At 36.5% G+C, this 21413-nt stretch overlaps 1 protein-coding gene across 6 annotated transcripts in view; it reads right to left on the reverse strand.

Annotated features, from left to right (window-relative positions):
* The window catches only part of LOC18436688 (alpha/beta-Hydrolases superfamily protein), a 38578-nt gene extending 22603 nt beyond the window's left edge, over positions 1-15975 (reverse strand). For all 6 annotated transcript variants that reach the window (XR_016044277.1, XR_016044275.1, XR_016044276.1 and 3 more), the window contains exons 1-4: positions 15583-15975; positions 15226-15315; positions 13409-13470; positions 12916-13016 (exon numbers count right to left, since the gene is read on the reverse strand). Coding sequence is in view for 3 of the 6 variants with exons in the window: in XM_088851718.1 (XP_088707844.1) it covers positions 12916-13016; positions 13409-13470; positions 15226-15315; positions 15583-15839 (510 nt within the window). In the remaining 3 variants the exon portion in view is untranslated. The remainder of the gene's footprint in view (positions 1-12915; positions 13017-13408; positions 13471-15225; positions 15316-15582) is intronic.
* Positions 15976-21413: the final 5438 nt, after the last annotated feature.

Raw genomic sequence — 21413 nt, forward strand, 5'->3', positions numbered from 1 at the left:
CGACAAAAATAGAATCGAGATCCCTTCATTGATGGAATCAAGATTCCTATCTCTATGCAATCGAGTTTCCGACATATTTGGAATCGACCAATATGGGATTGAGATTCTTGCGTCTTCGAAATTGAGATTTCTTAGCATTTCAAATCGAGACTCGTACCAATTGGTAATCAAGATTCAACCTAGATTAGAATCGAGATTCATAGCGGTTTGGATTCGAGTTTCGACCCATCCGGCAATCGAGATTTGTTACCTATATAATCAAGCATCAAGCAGACATATGGATAGATGGCGACAGATTTTTAAGGGTCTCCATGATATTCTCCCCCGATAAACAAAGTGTAATGCTTCCCAACCGTCCAATTTGAATGGAGGGTTAAGATAACACTGCTCCAAATTTCATAAAAAAAAAAAATTATAAACTGGATCAAGAATGAAATACCTACCATTAAGTCCGCAAATGATTGGATTACACAGTGTAGATTTAGAAAGAGAAAGATGGGGAGTGACGATTGAACGGGGAGCAAATTGTTGTGCTAAAGCCTAAGGTGTTAATACTAAATTAAAAGGTTGATTCTTTGTTCTACTTGGAAATAAAGTATTACCAAATCATTTATAACTTATTACCAAACCAGCAGTCTGATAATGCCACAAAGAGTTTCAGGCCCATTCTTTGATCAACTTGGCACATATGTACGTTCACAGTAGTTTTAAATTTCTCGACTTACAATCTCTCTAATGATCATTACGACACACACGATTAATGAAACCAGCCTATAAATAACATATGCCACTTTATTTTTATTTGTTATTTACTATAAAAACATATGATCTAAAGATGATTGCAACTTGTAACTTGAAATTGGATGTTGAGTAATTTGATGCTTTAATATTGTAACCATCAGTTGTCCAAACCAAAGACTTCTCAAAAAAAAGAAAATAATATTAAGGATAATAATAAAAAATGACTGCAAATCCCGAACGTACTGAAGGCTTTGTGCCTTATGAAAATGAGGGCGAAGATGTTACTTAAATTTTAATATTCAAAGGGCTGAGTTTTCTTGAATTTTAATATTCAGGGCTAAGTTCTCTTGAATTTAATGCTCTACTCCCTAGTTATATCTATCTTTGCGGTAAAAGTGTTAGGGAAATATGATTGAGATATTATGACTCCATATCATAAACCAAAGGACTAACACAAACGTGGTCAAATTCGCCCTTAAGTTTTATATCATGGAAACAAAAAGGGTTTTAACATATATACTAGATACGTGAGGAGTTCCAGAAATAAATAGGTGAATTTGAAACTGTTGTGTACCCAATAATATATATAAAACCAGTGTTTCTATGATATGGAATACATAGGCGAATTGGTCTCGAATGTGTTTGCCCTCTGGTTGTTCATTTAGAGTCTCAATGTTTCTTTAAATATTTTTAAATTTATGCGGCACGTTTTTTGAAGCGACCACCGACCGGACTAAGAAGTAACTCTCAACCCTCTCGGTACCTTCCATGTACACAAATCCTCTGCATGACTTACTCGGGGTTCCATGACTCTTGGTCCCAGTGTGCCAAGATCCTAGAGTCATGTCACTTGATTACTCCCATTGAAGTTAAGAGCTATTCAAATGTCGAAATTTTAAGCCCTTTGAATGACATAATTTCAACATATAAAAGATATAATCCAAATGAAGAATATCATGGTCCAAATGAAAACTATCGTAGATTCATACTTCAAAAGAAAACTCATAAAATTGAACACCCTCATAAATTAGACAAGATATTATGGTCTATCAAAGAAGAAGGCCTACAGAGCACCAAGAAGATAGGCCAATTGAAATTCGAGAGAGCACTCAAAACCCACACAGATCTATCAGAACGAGGCAACCAATTGATCGATGGGTAAGTTATCACACAGTTTTTATGCATGAAATTCTCAAAATCAAAGATCCCATAACCTATATTGAGGCAAGAAAAGATAAAAGGTTGGTCAAGGCCATGGCAAAAGAGATTAAGGCTATGTACATAAATTAGACTTGGGAGATGGTTCCCAGACCTGCAGATAAAAATTTTGTGGTTGCAAGTTGTTTTACAAAGTGAGTACAAGTCAGATGTAGTGTGGAACGGTTTAGAGCCAGGCTGGTTGCAAAAGGATTTAGGCAACAACATAGACTTAATAATGATGAAAATTTTAGTCCTCTTGTTAAGTTAACGATAATTCGTGTCGTTATTTCCCTTGGTTTAGCATATGGTTAGTCTCTTTTCTAGTTAGATGCTGAGAATGCTTTTTCATATGGAAAGTTGGTCGAAGAGGTCCACGTGGAACGACCACCAGGTTCCCATGAAATAAATCCAAAGACTGATGTTTGTAGGATGAAAAGATCTATATATGGATTATAACAAGCTCCAAGAATGTGGTTTCAATATTCCCGTAATGCGCTGAAAGAAAGTGGTTTTATCGAGGCAGCATCAGATCATTCACTATTTATTTATTACAACACGGAATGTGTTATTATCGTACTGCTTTATGTTGATAACTTTATAATCACTAGTAGTTCAATAGACCTCATTGAAGGTGTCAAGAAATTTTTGCATGATAGAATTATAGTTGTTGGAAACATTTGTGATTCCGAATGTTTATGGAATCGAAATCACGGAATCGAGTGTATCAGAAGTTTCGGAATCTAAGAATCGATGTCCGTTAGATTCGAATTTAAGAAAATTGATTCTCACTATTTCGGAATCGCAATTCAAAAAATTACGAATCGTGTTTCGTATTTGCAAGAATCGATGTCCCTTCATGTTGGAATTGCGTTCCATACCTATATAGAATCCCACATGACCGATGGTCGCTGGAATCGTGATTCCTAAACATAAGGAATTGTGATTCCTAAAATTCTAGAATCGTTGTCCCCATCAACTTGGAATCAACATTCTCACCATTCCGGAATAGTGATTGTCCCCATATTGGAATCGAGATTCTCCCCTTACTAGAATTGGAAACCAATTCCCTCTGGTATATGATAGAAGTATTAAGAAAATATATAAATTTACCAATTACTACAATATTGTATTTTGGTCTGTATATACTCAGTCCAAGACTCCAAGTACTAATGTCAACCTTTATGATATCTTTGTGGATAATCCCATACAATGGACTCGGTCTACCGAATACCCTATTATGCCTACAAGGTCTAGAGCAAGTCTACTGCATACAAGGAGTGAGAACAAGGGCAAGCTCCCTTTATCTCCTTTTCTTGAATTATAAAATAAGTACATGGCGTAGTAATTCTTCTTTGTTAAATGTAGTTTTGAGTCTTTTGACTTTTGAAAATTGAGTTATTCAATTTTTAGTCAATTTCTCTGATACTTGATGATTAATTTAACCTAAAACACCACAAAGGGTACTTCGCTCATATCCTTATTATCTTCTTATTTTACCTAAAGAAAAGCATTTTTATCCTCTTATTCAACTTGAACAAATGATGGTGCCGATCATATATTAAATATTATTACATTAGTAGTTTAATACCCACACCATTTACCAAACATTATTAAATTTGAAGTAACATATTGTTTTAGTATTATTTATTCTTGGTTAAGAGTTCTTAAAAAGTAACATGGAATGAAAGATGGAAATTAGTAAATAAGAAAATAAAAAATTTAACATATTACTTATATTTTAAATTTTGATTTTATTGCTGTGTGCAACAACTTCAAATTCTCTCACGCTCTCATACATGTCACGCTCACTCATGATTGAGCGCACATCGAAGGGTTTTTGCTCTCCCTATGCTTACATATTACTCATATTTAAATTTTTTATTTTATTACCATGTGCAACAACTTCAAATTCTCTCACGTTCTCATATATGTCACGCTCACTCATGATTGAGCACACATCAAAGGGTTTCTGCTTTCCCTATGCTCACACATATTTTAAATTTTTATTTTACTGTCGTGTGCAACAACTTCAAATTCTCTCACGCTCTCATACATGTCGCGCTCATTCATGATTGAGCACACATCGAAGGGTTTCTGCTCTCCCTATGCTCACTTTACTCTTGACAACATGGATTCGCATTTCCTCAATACTTTGAATCAACGTTTAGCATAAGTAGAATCGCATTGTTGTAGAGTAAGGAATCACGATGTCTACGATATAGAAACTTGATTCCAAACAACATGGATTCGCAATTCCAAAAAATTTGGAATCAACGTTTCTCACAAGCAGAATCACATTCTTGTGTAGCTAAGAATCATAAAGTTCTCGATATGAAATCTGGATTCCGGCAATCTAGGAATCGAGATTCCTAAACTAGGTGGAATTGCGTTCTGCAAAAAAGGAAACGTGATTCCTTTCTTTCAGAATTGACTTTCGCCCTAGGAAACGCTGAATCGATATTCCGAGACGGAATTGCTACCCTCATAGGCGATCAGGTAACTATAGATAGAATTATGATGAAAGACCTAGATTAGTTGCGATACTTCCTAGGAATTGAGTAGATCGAAATGAAAATAAAATTTAGTTAGGACAAATTTTGCTTTAGACCTTCTTGAAAATTGCAAACCATATCGTACACCAGTTACTCTGAATAAAAAGATTAAGGATATCTGAAGAACAATCTTTAGATAATCCAGAGAGAAACAATAATTTAGCAAAGGCATTAAATTATCTCACTCTCATCAGGCCTGATATGTCATATGATATCAACCAAGTGTGTCAATTTATGCATGCACCCATGGAAGCATTGAAGAGAATAATCATATATATGAAAGGAATAGCGAATCATGGGCTGCTCTATAAAAGAAACAACCCAAATAAATTGAATATTGCTTCCAAAGTTTGCTACCTTGATGCACACTGGTTAGGACATCCAAATTCTAGAAGATCAGTATTAGGTTATTGCAACTTTCTTGGTAAAAATCTAATTGAAACAGAAAACCGTTGCAAGTTCTAAAACTGAGGCTGAGTATCGAGCACTAGAAGGTATAGTTTTTGAGATTTTCATGGATACAAAATATTTCTTCTTTTCTTGAAACAAAAATATGCAAGTCAACAATAAGAAGAGTGCTAAGGCAATCTCAGCTAATCCAATATTTCATGATCGCACTAAACATCCAAATAGATTACCATTTTTTTCATGAGAAAATTGAAACCGAGGATATAGATGCTCGCTTTATTAGGACCAAAAAACCAAATAACTGATATCTTCACAAAAAGAACTTGCAAAAGATAGCCATAAGTTCCTAAAGAACAAGTTGTACATGTTCAAACATGATGTACAACTTGAGAAGGAGCGTCAGATTATAGTTGTTGGAAAAGCCTGTGACTCCGAATCATTTTAGGAATCAGAATCGCGTCTATCAGATGTTTCCTAATCTTGGAATCGTTGTCCGTACGATTCGGAATTATGAATCCTGATTTGCACTATATCAGAATCGCATTCCAATAAAATAGGAATCGTGTTCCCTATTTGTAAGAATCGATGTCCCTTCATGTTGGAATCGAGTTCCATACCTATATGGAATCGCACCTAACACCACATGGTTCAATGGATTGTCGAATCGAGATCTCATGAGATTGGAATCGTGATTCCTAAAATTCTAGAATCGTTTTCCCCATCAACTTGGAATGAAGGTTCTCACCATTCAGGAATCAAGATTCTCCCCATACTGGATTTGCGCACCAATCCCCTCCAGTATATGAGAGAACTATCCAGAAAATATTTAAATTTTATCATTATTACAAGATTGAATTTTGGCTTGTATATATTTAGTCCAATTACCAATGTCAACCTTTATGATATCTTTGTCAACAATCCCATACAATGGACTCGGTCTACCAACAACCATTCGCTTACAAGGCCTGGAGCTGGCCTACGACATACAACTAATGAGAACAAGGGTGAGCTCCCTCCTTTCCTTGAATTATAAAATAAATAGATGACAAAGAGATTCCTCTTTGTTAAATGTAGTTTTGACTTTTGAAAATTGAGTTATTCAGATGTTTAATGATTGATTTAACCTAAAAATTTGGAATCAACGTTTCGCACAAGTAGAATCACATTGTTGTGCAGCTAAGAGTCACGATGTCTGTGATATAAAATCTTGATCCCAAACAACATGGATTCGCAATTCCTAAAAATTTGGAATCAATGTTTTGCACAAGCAAAATCGCATTGTTGTGTAGCTAAGAATCACAAAGTTTGCAATATGAAATTTTGATTCCAGGCTTCCAGGAACCAAGATTCATAAACTAAATTGAATCGAGTTTCAAGAAACTAGGAACGTGATTCCTTTCTTTTAAAATCGAGTTTCGTCTTGGGAAACACGGAATCGAGATTCCAAAAACAGAATCGCAACCCTAGTGGGCAATTAGAGTAACTATACGTCAAGTTGCAATGAAGGGCAGTTATGTAATTTGTATGTATTTTAAGTGGTTCATAAATTCTAACTCATTTGTTGTAATAATGTATAAGGGTAAATCGGTCCTTACTTAAGATGTAACACTATATGTTATAATACAAGAATTAGGCAAAGCCCTAGTGTGTGTTTTCATGGTAGAATAGTGTGACTCTTTTCTCCCTTCTTCTCTATGTTTTTCACTGTCCTCAAATATCATACCTTCAGCATGGTTTGAAATCCTAGTCTCACACATCACAACGCGTTCTTGTCCATGGCCTGACATTCTTAAGCCCGTGAATGGCATGCCATCTGTAAGATTCTTTGCTTGAATACCATTATTTATGCATCTCTACTTGCAAAGTCCTTCATTTGAGTTGATCTTGTACGCTACTCCCCCAGTATAAAATTCTCTCATCCTAGGGTCTTTTACTACCTTAGCCGACAAGACGATGTAATTTGGTCTCACAATTTGCCTAGCCCATCCTGAGATCTAGAGACTTCTAGTCTTCATCATTTAGCCGGAGAAGGCTATGTTCTCTCTGAGCCAAAAGCCCCCAATCTAGCCGATTGTTTCATCTTCCACCTAAGATGCAAAATGCACGACTTCCATTTCATCATGTGCAAACTCACCTCAGCAATAAGCAACAGCAGGTATTCCTCTTACGGACAGACATCCCTCTTACGGACAGACATCTTGTGCTCTTAGGAGCATGTCCAATGATTCTTCGCAATAGTGCCACACACCCTTAAGAAACCTTTCAGTCATCATATACAAGAAGTGTGAAGCATTAAGTCCCTTTCGCCCACTGCAAGATTGTTGTCTTTTTGAACCAACGTTGAAAAACTTCAGACAACTGAAGATAAGCACAATAAACAATCTCACTACTATATTGTATTTGTAAAAAATGTCTGGCTGCCTGGACAACAACCTTGCTGCAATGGCCTATTTAAAGGTGCTAATCCTATGTTCAGTTAATCAGAGTAAATGCATCTCCTTTATAAAAGGGATATTGGTTAGTTTTATTACCTCAATGGAACCACGATTAATCATTCTGATAGAGGAATTGCATATCAAAGGTTCAGTTTATTCACAGAAAGGTAGTGATATACCTATTGAGTTGAAGGTTAAGTATTCAACAATCAACAGAAGATGAAAAGCTTCTTCACTAGTTTATAAGAAGCAATTCCTTTTCTTTCGATCAGCAAGCCGAGAATTCAAACTCAAAACCCAGGTACAGGGACAAAGAACATGACATTAACCCGTAAACCCAGTATATAATGAGAGGGTTCTCTTTTGACTGTGATCACAGGGAAGTCCTACTTTCCATATTCCCAATTATGCAACATATTTATTCAGTTAAAATTTTGAATTCTTTTTTTTTTTTGAAGAAAAAAATAATGCTGAAGATGTACTTCTTTAACAAGTGCTGAAGTACTCCAAATAAAAATAAAAACAAAAAAAGGATTTTCGATCTCCCACCAACAAAGTCTTCAAAACTTGGGTCGCTCTCTCATTGCTCATTCATTGCGGTCCTCCTCTGAAAGCTGGCTCCTTTCATTGCTCGAAAATCCATTTTTCCAGTGGCGTCGAAATCGATCTGTTGGGGTTTTGGAGCTCTCTTGAATCCGAACATTTAGTGTATCAAATACTGTATGTTTTGGAACTCTTCGAATTTGTTCTGCTGCACTTTTGGAGCTCGTGAGCCTTTTATATCTCTCTAAGACTCTCTCATCAATTGATAAGGGTAGAAATCATGTCTCTCTAAAAGTATGTCATTAATCTATGGAAGGAAAGAGGTCTCATTGCTCTCTCTCTCTCTCTCTCTCTCTCTCTCTCTCTCTCTCTCTCCCCCCCCCCCTTCCGTCCCTCCCACCCACTAGATGAAAAATTTGAATTCACTTCAAGTTTTATTTTTTTTTATTTTTTATTTTTTTTTAAATTCCATGATGTCATGCCACACAAATACACTTAGTCAGCTAAGACATTATGCACATGCAGTTGTGGGTTATTCCCAAGGTATCGAAGTCAAAGACAACAAAATGCTAAGTAGGAATTTTCAATGTAGATTAAAGAAAAAAAGAAAGAAAATAATAGGTTTTGGTGAAGAGGGAAGCCTTACAACTACTTTCTCAAAGGCATATAAGATACACAATATCTTTGAGAGCCACTGGAAAATGTAGTGAAAACAATATTTTAAAATGCGGGATGCGGCCCTGATACAGTGGTGGGCCTATGTGGCCCGGATGCAGGTTTATTGCGATGCTGCGATCAATAAAAGTAAAAAAATTCTAAAAAATCTAAAAAAATAAATTAATGCATAGAAAAAAATATGACGGTGATTTATGTGATAGTAGCCATTTTAGTTTAATGATTAACTTCAAAACTATTAGCTGTCGGAATTTCTGTATCCAGTTATCCACTATCCCCTGATAGAAACTAGAAACTAGAAACCAGCTTCATAAAGCATTCAACAATCAACAACCATAAGCACAAATTTGCACCATAAGCACAACCATCAACAACCATAAGTACAACCATAAGCACAAAATAGTGATATTACAAAATACAAACCAAAAGTCAAGCTCAAAAAGAGTTAATAGTTGATAACTTAATACAATCATCCATTTTGAGAGTCAATTTTGAAATTTGAACTTCATTTTTTCAAATAACAATCAGACGAGTCATCTTGAGAGTCGTCATGCGCATCATCAATATCATCCTCGACGGCCTCTATATATTCTTCTTCATTGGTCTCCTCTGAGTCAGCTTCCTCCTCCTTGACCTCTGAAGCTAATGTGCGAGTGCGACTAGACCCAGCAGCTCCTCTACTCCTTTGTGCTCCAGTGTTAGGTCGATATTCTTCATTAGCCCCTGTTGCTAGCTCGACATCAAGCCATGTAAGATCCTCACCCTGAAACACACGCTCTTATCTTGGATCCATGGTCCACTCACTTATGGAATCACCATCAGCTTCACATAATTGAATAGGGTTGAGCTTCGTACGTTTTCATACTTCTGCCTAAGCTGCTCGTTGTACCACACATAAACCAAATCATTCAACTTTTTCTGCTCCAACCTATTTCTTTTTTTTGTATGGAGCTGTGGTAGAAATTTGAAATCAGATAAATTAGATTTTCGATTAGAAATTTGAAATTCAAGAAATAAGGATTAAGGAATAAGGAGTAAAGGACTTACATGCTCAAATGCACTCCAATTGCGCTCACAACCAAATGAGCTACATGTGAGATTCAACACTTGAATAGCGAGACGTTGTAGATTTGGTGTCTCGCTTCCATATAATGCCCACCATGCAGCTATATAATATTTTATAATTCATAATATAGTTAAAAATTAAGGGTATAAAATAAACAATGGAACTATACATAAAGTAAGAGACAAGAAAGATTATTTTTGGGCTTTTGGCCTTTACCTGGATCTGTAGTGTCCCTATTTCGAGTGACAATATCTCTCCCAAAGTTTTCCAAGGCTAACTTGAACTTAATCAATTCATGACTCTAGATCTCCTCCTGGATATCTTTGTCTATTATCAACCTCTCCAACACATCTAAGAACCCACCATTTATTACATGATCTGACTCAATGGATGGGTGGTTTTAGTGAAGAGATGGGTTTAGAAAGTAACCGGCTGAATGGAGGTGCCTAGATATCCCATCTCCTATCAATAATTTCAAGTATAGCCTTCAGCATATTTTCATCATCCTTTAAATATCTTTTATTTCAGTTCTTGCCCTAGTCATTACCTCATGTATGTAGCCCATGACGGACTTCGCATCACCATCAACCAGTCGAAGCACTCTCACTAAAGGGCGAGCCAGCTCCAATGCAATAATTATTTGACTCCAAAAAGATGTATTTAGAATAATTTTTTCAGCCTTTCTCCCATCCTTATGCTTTAACCACTTGCTTTGACTCCATTGCTCTGAAGCAAACATAGTCCTCAGGGCACTTTTTTGCTTGGCTAGGCTTCGAAGAGTGAGAAATGACGTGGCAAATCTAGTAATACCTGGTCTCACTAATTCTCTCTTCTTTGTAAAAGACCTCATCATGCTTAAGACTATGGTATGATTGTAAATAAATCCAACAACAAATATAGCTCTTGAAATCACCCCACTAAATAAAGATGTTGTACCAATTTCCTTAAGCATATGATTAACACGGTGAGCTGCATAAAGAGTCCAAAACATATGCTTCCTTTTCAATGTCAAGAAATGCCCAGCTGCAGAATAGTTGGCACCATTGTCAGTGATAGTTTATACCACATTTTGCTCCCCAACAAAATCGACAATCTCATCCATCAAGCCACATAAGTATGTACCATCATGTGAATTGTCTGATGCATCAATAGACTTAACAAAAAAAGTACCTGTTGGGCAGTTAACCAAAAAATTAATGAATGCCCTTGATTTCCCATCGGACCAACCATCACACATAATAGTGGCCCCATATTTCTCCCACCCTTCTCTCTGAGAAATCAAATTTTATTCACATCAAATACAGTAGTATCCTTCAACAAGGGCTCCCTAACCTCATGTAGTGAAGGAGGAATAAGTCCTGGGCCATATTGCCCAATTGCCTGGACCATACATACAAAACTATCAAGAGTTATAGTATTACAAGGAATGTCGCCCATGTAAATCCACTTTACAATCCACTTATATACAAACTTCCTTTGTTCTTTCCTATATTTATTTTCAATTGTGGTTGGTTTTGTTTTTTTCTCTCTCCTGAACCACAATTTTGGGGCTAGGGGTGAAAAAAGAATCCATTGGTCCCTTAGAGAGAGGTGTGCTTCTCTTAGCACTACCACCAATATTTATAACCCTCTCTCTTGAGGTTGGAATATGAATACCCCTTTGCCTCATAGCAACTTCAGACATATCATCATCATCATCATCATCATCATCAACATCATCAAATAATTGCATATCATCAAGTAATTCCTTTCTATTTTTCTTTTTCTTCTCTTTATCTTTTTTCAATCTATCCAAAGATTCTCTAATCTCCTTTTTTATATCATCTGTAGCTTGTGGGCATACTCTTACATTCCCAGAAATTCCGGCTAAATCCTCTTTTTGTCGAAAAATACCACCCATATAAGTATTTCCACAGAGCAAGCATACCACACAATTTCTATCTTTCGGATTTTTTAGTTTAGCATATTTCCAAGCTCGATCCTTGTTACTAGAAGATTGGGAAGAAGACATTGCCCCAAAAATAAGTACAGCAGTATTATTGTACAAGAAGGAATAAAAAGTTATCGACTCTGTGAAGTAGTGCTCGATTTCTTCACAGCCTCTTAAACCCCCAATTTCTTATCACAAATTCACCTTAGCATCCCCAAATCAACAACCAAAGGCATCAAGTGAACACATCCAAGTATCAAACAACTGCCAAATCAAAGATTTGGATGAAAAAAAATTTTCCCCCAAAAATTTTTTTTCCCTCGATTTGATGCAAAAAAAGCCACAAAAGTGGATGGAAATCTTCATTTAAGGGGTATAATAACCCCCCAAACAGTTTCCCTAAACTTTGGAAGTTCAAAAAGACCGAAATCGATAAATTTTTCCGTGGAAAACAGATGCAGGCGATGCGGCCATGATGCGGGATGCGGCCATGATGCGGCGCATATGCGGTCGCATCTGTCAAAAGCGCATATGCGCCAGTTTGCGATGCGGATGCGAGCGCATCTGTCAAAAGCGCATATGCGCCAGTTTGCGATGCGGATGCGAGCGCATCCCGCATGATGCGGCGATGCCGCCGCATTTTAAAACACTGAGTGAAAAGATACTTAAAATTCATAATAGTTACAGTCAAATCTGTTTCACCGCTTTAGCGTTCAGGACACCTCTTAACAATTGATCAGAACTATGAATTTGTAACCATTAGACACTTATGATGTATAATCGCACCAAGTTTAACCCAAAGATAGAACGAATCTATTATACATTTGTATCCATTGATCCATTCAGGCATATGCAATCTCAATTTTCTTTTAACAAAAAACCTATAAAATCTGCTTAATCCAGATAACACTAGTCATAAAGTGCATGTCAACAAAAAAAAAAGATCAGTCCTAAAGTACATATGTAGAATGGCGGATGGGAAATAAAAACATAGTTCCTCGAAGAAGGAACAGCAAGAGAACGAACCCAAACTTATATCCAATATAAGTCAAGGTGCTTCATCAATACTGCCAGATCTTTTGGACGTGCATATCCATCTACAAGCTTGGCTGTTCAAGCAACAACTTATAGGCTTCATGGACAAGCCGGAAAAAAAAAAAAAGAAGAGAAAGCAACCCCATGTTTGTGTTTGAAAACATATTGGGGCTCAAAAGCCCATAAAGGAAGGCAATCATCAAAAGAAGATTGGCGTGCCCCACCAGATGTGAATAGAAATATTAGGTATCCGTGAAAGGCTACAGAAGTTTTCCGCCACATTATAAGTTGGTGTGCATCTACGAGGCTAAAGTATGAAAGAGAACTTACAGCAGAAGAAGAATCACTCGTCAGTCCAGGAATCACCACCACAATTGGGGCTATGTCATCCTTAGAAATTGCTTGATTCAAGTTGAATCCATTCCTTGAAACTGTAAAATTGAAACCAAACAACCCCATTGATCCTTGGACGTCACTTGAAATATTCTTTTCAACAAAATAAGTATGACCCTAAAGTTTAAACTTAAACATGGTATGTCATTTGTTCCAACATAACAAGCATAAATCAGGAACCAAAATACGAAATATTGATGACACAAAAGGTTGCTACCCCATAATGGTGGTTGTGAGAAGGAAAACAATTCATACCAATCAGGGGGGAGAGAGAGAGAGAGAGAGAGAGAGAGAGAGAGAGAGAGAGAAGTTGGGGGGGGGGGGGGTGAGTAGATGCACCCAAAGCATAAGACATGAACCTATGGAGTACAAGGTCCTCCTGATAAGGTCAAAAAAGAATGCCAAGTTCCAACCATGATAGGACACTAACCATCATCTGACATCAGCCAGTCCAAAGCTACAGTTCCGCCATCTCCCAAGCTAAACATCTGCCTGTAACAAAGAGTTCAACATTAGGTGATGGTGGCCCCAATTGATAAGATATCATTGTCATAAATATGATAACACTCGGGCATACTAGCTCAAGACCTCAACTCATCTGCTTATTACGCATTGTGCAGTATGCAATTAGTGCAGTTTCAACCAAGTTCAAATGCAATTACTGAAAATTATCACAAATCTAAAAAACGGAACATGTGCAACGATTTCTTCAATACCATAATCAAATAGTCACTACAGATTCATGTAAACTAATGTACAGTTCAAAGGTAAAATGTGATAAGTAAAATGAAATTACAAAATGAGGCCACATTGGTGTCTAGTAATTTGAGAAGTGAGAAATCTGTCACACATGTAGCGCATATGGATCAGTTTTCACCTTAAAAGAAAGCTTACCTTACCATGCCCTGCAAGGGAAACACAGTAACAAAGTAGGATTCTATGGGTGTGCACGGTTGCACAGAGTTACCATGGAAAAGTCAGCACATAGGGGGACAAGAAGTCCAGCATAGAGTCCACAGGACCAAATACCCTTTATTCTTTCCAACAAGAGCAAAGAAACACATTCACAATACGTGAATTATGCCATAGCACATTGTTTCTATGACAAGCAAGAGAATAATGATGAACCAATGTTTGAAAATCTAACTATAGGATGGAACAGAGTTATGACAGTAATATTCGAGTAGTAGTTTCACAACAAGGTGAACAACTTTATGATTCTGTTTAGCATTACAAGTAATCACAAAAGAGAAATTCAACGTTCTTGCGTTACAGACAAACAACTATCCACTATCTGTTATTGGGTGTCCCGATCATTTACCAACAACCAGGTCGAAATCCATATATTCTGAGAATTGCAAATTCCTACAGAAATACAAACACAAGAAATAGCGATAGCCATGTTCACAAGAAATTAACACTGATTCCACTGCACTTTATGCAAAAGGCCAAAGGTTAGACATTATCCTCTTATATTGCTTTGTCCCAAAAATAATTATCGAAATATTAAAACATCTTCATAGACCCTTTGAACAAGTATTAAGAGTTCTGTCAATGGTTTTCTAAAGACATTTGATAGGGGAAAGTGTCACAATCATAGTTAGACATTTGATAGGGGAAAGTGTCACAATCATAGTTAGACATTTGATAGGGGAAAGTGTCACAATCATAGTTATCATGCAGGAACACATCAAAATTAGCCTATCCATACTGCATTCCCAAAGCGGAGAATGAAAAAGCTAACATGCAAGGGAAAAGAGCATGGGGGAATAAAGGTCTAGATGTTCTAGGACACTGCCCACTTAACATTTCTTGTCTGCATTGAACAATATCACATGGTTAGACGAAGACAAATGTGAAGCAGACATGGTTTTTATAACCCTCAGAAAAAGAAAAAAAAGATTACGCATATCATTTTGCTGCATAATCAGGATGGATTGATTCATATGCTGTTTTGAAAAACTTGCCCATTTATTATATTTTAATAGTATATTCTGTTAATTTTCAAAATAACGAAGAAATGATCGTAGTATTTTTTTAGGATATTTGGGAATCAAAGCACAAAGAGCCTTTACACAGAAGTACATGCTCACTGAATCCCAAATGAAAAAGACAATCAGAAGAGTATAAGGAACAGAAAAGAAAGCCTAGGAACCACTCTTTTCTACTTTTTTAAACAAAAAGTAGATAACAGACTGTAAAAAACTGAAATTGCTTTAAGATATGATATGGCATTTCAGTGCTCACCTTTTATATTCAAAAATCGGAGGGCGGCCAAAGAAATGGAGAAAAGCAGTCTGAAGATGAGGACTAGCTAGCCATGGTGTCGCTGTATACCTGCACAAAAAACAACAATCATTTTATTGAGATAAAAATTTCAGCAATTTACAGCAACAAAACAAAGAGGTTTAGTAAGAAAATATTTAAGATTTACAGAGAGAATACAAACAAAATCGCATAATATAATTCAGAAATTTACAGTAACAGGAAACAATTTCACAGTAAGAAAAGAAACCGAATTTCATAAAAAACATAAAAATTTACAGTAACAGAAAACAATCTAATATCAGACAAGAAGAGAAATCAAACAAGCCAGGAACCAACCTCCCGTGAAGATGATGACACTTCCATAGCAAACCATTGGCCATCTCTGAAGCAAGATTGAAGGTTAGCTTGACGCGATCTCCTTTAAAGCCTCGCATCATATCAGAAAATACATGGAATTCCATGAAATTGGAAAGGAAAATCAAGAACACAACTGAAATCCCTAGAAAATATTGCCATGGAGAGACAAGCAGAGCTGCTTGAATCAATAGATGGAGCAATGAACCAGAGCTCTCCAAAGCATACGAGCAATCCATAGGCGAAAAAGAGAGAGAGATGCAGAAGTCCTGGAATCCTCAGGTCCTCGGCAAGATTTATGAGATTCAGGGCGGAGCTTCCAGAAAGCCCAAATGCAGGCGTTCAAGAGAGAGAAAGAGGAGACAGGGGATGGACAAAGGAGGAGAGAGAGAAGCGGGGCTTGAGACAATGGGAAGAGATAGAAAGAGGGATGAAATTTGATTGGAAAATTGAAACTTGGCGCCATCGCAGCGCCACGTTGTTGCGTGTACAAAGGAACGGTGATCCGTTTTCCGTTTCGAATAAGGAGCAGTGAAGAACTTAACCGCGAATTGTACACGGCTTCTAGAAAGGGAGAGAAGACTTTCCTGCATAATTGGAGGAGGGAGAAATCTTAAAAGGAAAATTTTATGTGCAGACCGCTTTTAATAATGTTATAATGAAATGTCTCAAAAATGGATTTTTATTACCTCGAAGTTCTCAAGTACAGTGCTCCTTTCCGTCATAATGCCACCTGAGCTGGGGTGGGTCAAAAAATAACTTAATCCACGTCACTATGGATTTGATGGAGAGATAGTGTGTGATTTTCTAACTTGAAAGAGTAGGTGAGAAAATTGAGCTCAACCCTTGCGGTTTTAAGCGTAAGCCTTCTCATAAGCGATTTATATTGGTCTACTACCATGTTTCTGTTCCATCAATTATCCGATGGAGAGTAGAATCTCATTACCCACTCTCCATAGAAGCATTATTTATTCTTTTGAATATGATAAAAGCTTATGTCCCATAGTCTCTATAATGGGTGTGTCTCATTTGAATATGATAAAAGCTTATGTCACATAGTCTCTGTGTTGGGTGTGTGTGGCCATTAACTTGTAAATAAATATATATAGTGGAATATAAACTTAGTGGGAATATGGTCTTGTATTGATCATATTAAGCAAATTATGTTTGCTGATACCGGACTGAGCTTTACAAGCTAGACCAATCTAGTTGGAAAAAACCCATATTATCTAAGCATAAAAAATAAATCGATAAAGGTTATAAAGGGTCATCCTTTGATGTGATTTGAGTATGGCCGGAAGAGTGAGGACTGTGTAACCATTGTGTGTTAAAGGCCTTCAGAGATAGGGCCAAAACCTCATTTGCATACTATCACACAACATGCATAATAATAGTCATTTTCAATAAAGCGAATCACCTTTCAGTGTGAAGTTTGTGCATGTGCGAGAGATAAACCCTTATGCACCATAGAGCAATGGATTGCATCAGGTCTAGGTAACTTTAATTTCGTCTTTAGGAGAGAACCTGAAATCCATAGACTAATACTACAACCCCTTGCCCATTGGCTAGACTTTGGTGACCCACTAATGATCTCCTGCATCGATTGTGGGTCATGGGCAACATAGTGTCAGTTTGAAAAAGCAAGTGTGAACCGTGGTCTACAGTAGAAAATAGAGTGCCCTAGTATATATTTGTTTCTAGACCATACGGATCATTTTTCCATCACTATATTTAATTATGTTTTGTTTTAATGTTATATGATTGTTTAGAAATGTTAATTGAATTTTTTAAATCGCTGGATATTTCATTTGTCAAATTTGTATTTGTATAAACATATATGTTAATTTTATATTGATTTAAATATTCAAATATAATTTTATAAATTTTTAAAAATCATGATATTAATTTTAGTATTTTATATTGCATGGGAAGCCCAATAATATAAATAAGCCCACTATAACAATTTGGGTGGGGCCCATTGTGTGCCACCTAGGGTGGCATGTTCCACCTTGAGGGCTTTCCAATTTTGAAGAGCTCAAGCTCTTGGCTTGAGGGATAAGAAAGTTGTGTTTTGGAAAGTTTGTGCCTTCAGGAAATTTTGAATCAAAGTATTGGTACATGTGAGAAGGCTTGAGCATAAAATAAAAAGCATAATATTATCATATATTAATTTATTATTTGAATTAATTGATGGGAAAATGGTTTAGAAAGTGAGAGATAATAGTTTTAGCACCTTTCATATGATCTTGATGGCCTATCTATGGAATTGATGGCTCATATCTCTCACCCCACAAGTTACCCAAGATCAATGCTGCATATTTAATCTCACATGATGAGGCAAGCCATGGAAACCCCTAAAACCCTTGAAGCACTATAAATAGGGGAACACCCTACCCAATATTCTCTGCACCAAAAAGTTTCCATCTCGCTATCATATCCCATATAGCGGGCACACCCCACTCTTAGAAACCTCTCTCCCTCTCTCTTGGAAACTTTCTCTCTCCCTTTTGCAAACAAAGGGGCACGTCCCACTCTCTTGGTCTCTTAGAGCTCTCTCATCTCTCCCTTCTCTCAACTTGTGTTGTGGCTAAGGGTTCAGGGTATGGTAGAAGAGATGATCTCTTTGTAACTGTATTATTGGAGTTTTTTTCCTTATTAATGAATAATTATTGTTAACATTCAAAAAAAACAAAAAAAGATGTTATCTCTCAACTAGGTTATCAAAAGGGGTTCATCTATGTTTGAGTTGAAAGTTGACCATTATTCCCGTGCTATCGAAAGAAGCCTGGTTGAATAATATTTGGCACTCTCTTTTATTTTTTACATATTTACTTATTATGTATTTTATTCCCAAGCATAGGTTGTATTTTTTCTTTGTTATTAAAATAAAGGTTTTGAATGGTTTTAAGTTCTTGAGATCCTAGTTGTATTCTTTTTCTTTATTTTATTTGAAGTTGTTTTATTATAAAAAGACTACATATAAATGACCTAAGCCATGAAAAAATATATATATATACTTCGGCTAGATTACATGAGTCCTTCATTCACTCTAGTACGGACTATAAAGATTTCATGAGCTCGAAATCTTGCAATCCAATTCTTGAATTGTTGGGAATTAGCGGGGACTAGATCGTTCCTTGAAGATACTATATGGCTAGGTTCGTCCAAAACCTGCCACAATATTTGCTTCTCTTTTTTTTAAAGCTTGTCTAAGGCTGTTTTTGATAACTTTCGCTGAAGTTTTTCTGGTATTCTTCGTGTTGCTGACTTTCCTGGAATATGTGAGGAAAGTAAAAATTGGTCGCTTGAAAGATAGGAACCCTGTTTGATAAACTGTGGTATTGCTATTTTTGCCTATTTGGTATTGGAAAAGCCAATTTTATGTTGGGAAAACACAAAACAACCTGTTTTAACTATGCATTAATGTATTTTCATGATTTGATGCGTGTAATATATACTTTTTGAATAAGTTTTTCTTGCTACTACCTATCTAACGCATTTGTTATAATGCATGGTTAATATTGAAATTTAATCTCACATCTATGTAATTTAAGAAATGGCCTAAAAAAAATCAATTTTCAACCACACAAGTATGCTAGAAAAGATAAGTTATGTGCGTTCATGAGTAAGGATGTTAGAGTTCATAGCATTTCACAATCAACGATGTTACAAGTGACGTGCACTAATAACCAAGTATGTTACAAATTCATAGCATTTCATAAAAAGGATGTTACAACTTACAAGTGATGTGCACTAATAACCAAGGATGTCACAGATTCAGAGCATTTCATATGCATTAAACAAAATTATAAATCCTAAACATTTCATAAGCAAGGATGTTACAAGTGATGTGCACTAATAAACTACTTCGAATTAAAACAAATTCATGCACTAAACTCCATTTGATTCTCAGAAAGAATTTCACTTATCTACACTAGGCAAATTCACTGCATTTGAAACCTCTGCTTTGGATCAAACAATTTGCACATTTTGATAAATATTAATAAAGACTGGATAACTTGGCAATGGATCACTACTCACAAGTTTCACAATTTCATAAGTAGGGATGTGATAGATTCATGTAGACACCCAATTTTTAAAATTGGTAAATTCTATAATATTTTTGAACCCTTAGGAACATACTATCCTAGTAAACCCCCTGATCGTAGACCACCATAGTCCATATGCCTACCCTGTGATCCAAAATCCTGTAGAATACCCTGTTTTAGTAAAAAAATAATAATTAAAAATAGCAAAACATCTCGTTTTGACCCAAATTTTGGCAGGCAGCATTACAAGAGCCCGTAGATCCCCCCAGAACTGGAATTTAGTGATTTTAGACATATTTGGTCTGGGTGACACCATTGGTGTCGCCCAGTCCAAACTAATCCAAATTGGCTGATTTTTGGCAGGCAACATCCTAACAGCCCTAAAATCAGCAAAGATAGGAATCTACCGATTTTGAGCAGTTTTGGTCTGGGCGACACTAGTGGTGTCACCCAGCCCAGACTGACCAAAAGCAGCTCATTTTTGGCAGGCACCGCCACAGTCCCAAAATCACCCTAAACTGGAATGTGCCAATTTTGAGCATATTTGGTCTGGGCGATTCCAGTCTACAATTGTCGCCCAGTTTCTGCATGTCAAACCCTCCCGAATCATTTTTTGCCATGTTCAATGAACTTGTACCATTTTGGTTTGGGCGATACTGGTAGTGTAGTGTCACCCAAGCCTTGGACCATTAAAACAGCAGTCTAGGCTGGAAAATCTTTTGGTTATGGTTTGTTACCCATTCTAAACGATTTTTAGATTATAAAAATGTCATTTCGGGTTAATTTTATGTTGGACTCTTTAGACCTTATTAGCTTGTATGCCCAAAAAAAACTTTGAGATTGTGAGACCTGAGAAAAACTTAGATCTAAGAAAACCTCAGCTTTAGGCCACCTGTAACCCTCAGATTAAGAAATCCATCCAACCAAGCCAAGGCCTTATCAAAACCTGAAGAGAGATAAAGAGGACGGACGACATAAACTCAGCCGGTCCTGATACGAGGCCTCGAAGCCTCGAGGGTCCTGGGCCAATGCCCTGGTCTGGTATTTTTTTACTCTTTCTGCATCTCTTTTTCTGTATTTATTTATTCGTATTAGAAGTAAATCTAGTGTCGCCCAAAATCAGAGGTCTTGGAAAAATCTCGGGACCCCATAGACTGTTCCATGACCTTATCGCTTTCTGCTCACCAGTTTTTAAGTCAAAATAAAAATTTTAAAAATACAAAAAAAATGTTTTGCTTGAGGCAAGTCTTTCTTATCTGTGCTTTCTTTATTTCATTTTATTTTAATTAATATTGTTAGAAACCATGATTTCCTTGCTTTATCATGCTTAGTTTAACCCTGCTTCATCAAAAATAATATATATATATATATATATATATATATATATATATATATATATATATATATATATATATTGAGGGTTGCTTGCACCCTCTTCGAACTATATCCTGATCGAGTGACCCTCGACTCGGGTTGCACCCAACTAGGCATGGGTTGTACCTGGTTCCACTTTACATAACTGTTGATTTTCTTAAGGGTTATTTACCCCCACACCTGAACTGTGCTTGCAGTCGGTCAAAATCTGACTCGAAGCACACCTCACCTGGCATGATTTGCGCCAAGTACTCACATTTCTTTCTTGTAATGTGTGTTTGCATGTTTGCTATTTTTTTTCAGTTGCATGCTTCTTTACACATTCTTACACACAACGGTCCAGGGAAGCCCGTGAAAGCAACAAATTTTTTTGAAAATCCCCAAAATTTG

Source organism: Amborella trichopoda, chromosome 11, assembly GCF_054954075.1.
Source record: "Amborella trichopoda isolate Santa Cruz 75 chromosome 11, AtrichopodaSantaCruz75HAP2 v2.0, whole genome shotgun sequence".
In the NCBI taxonomy this organism is placed as follows: Eukaryota; Viridiplantae; Streptophyta; class Magnoliopsida; order Amborellales; family Amborellaceae; genus Amborella; species Amborella trichopoda.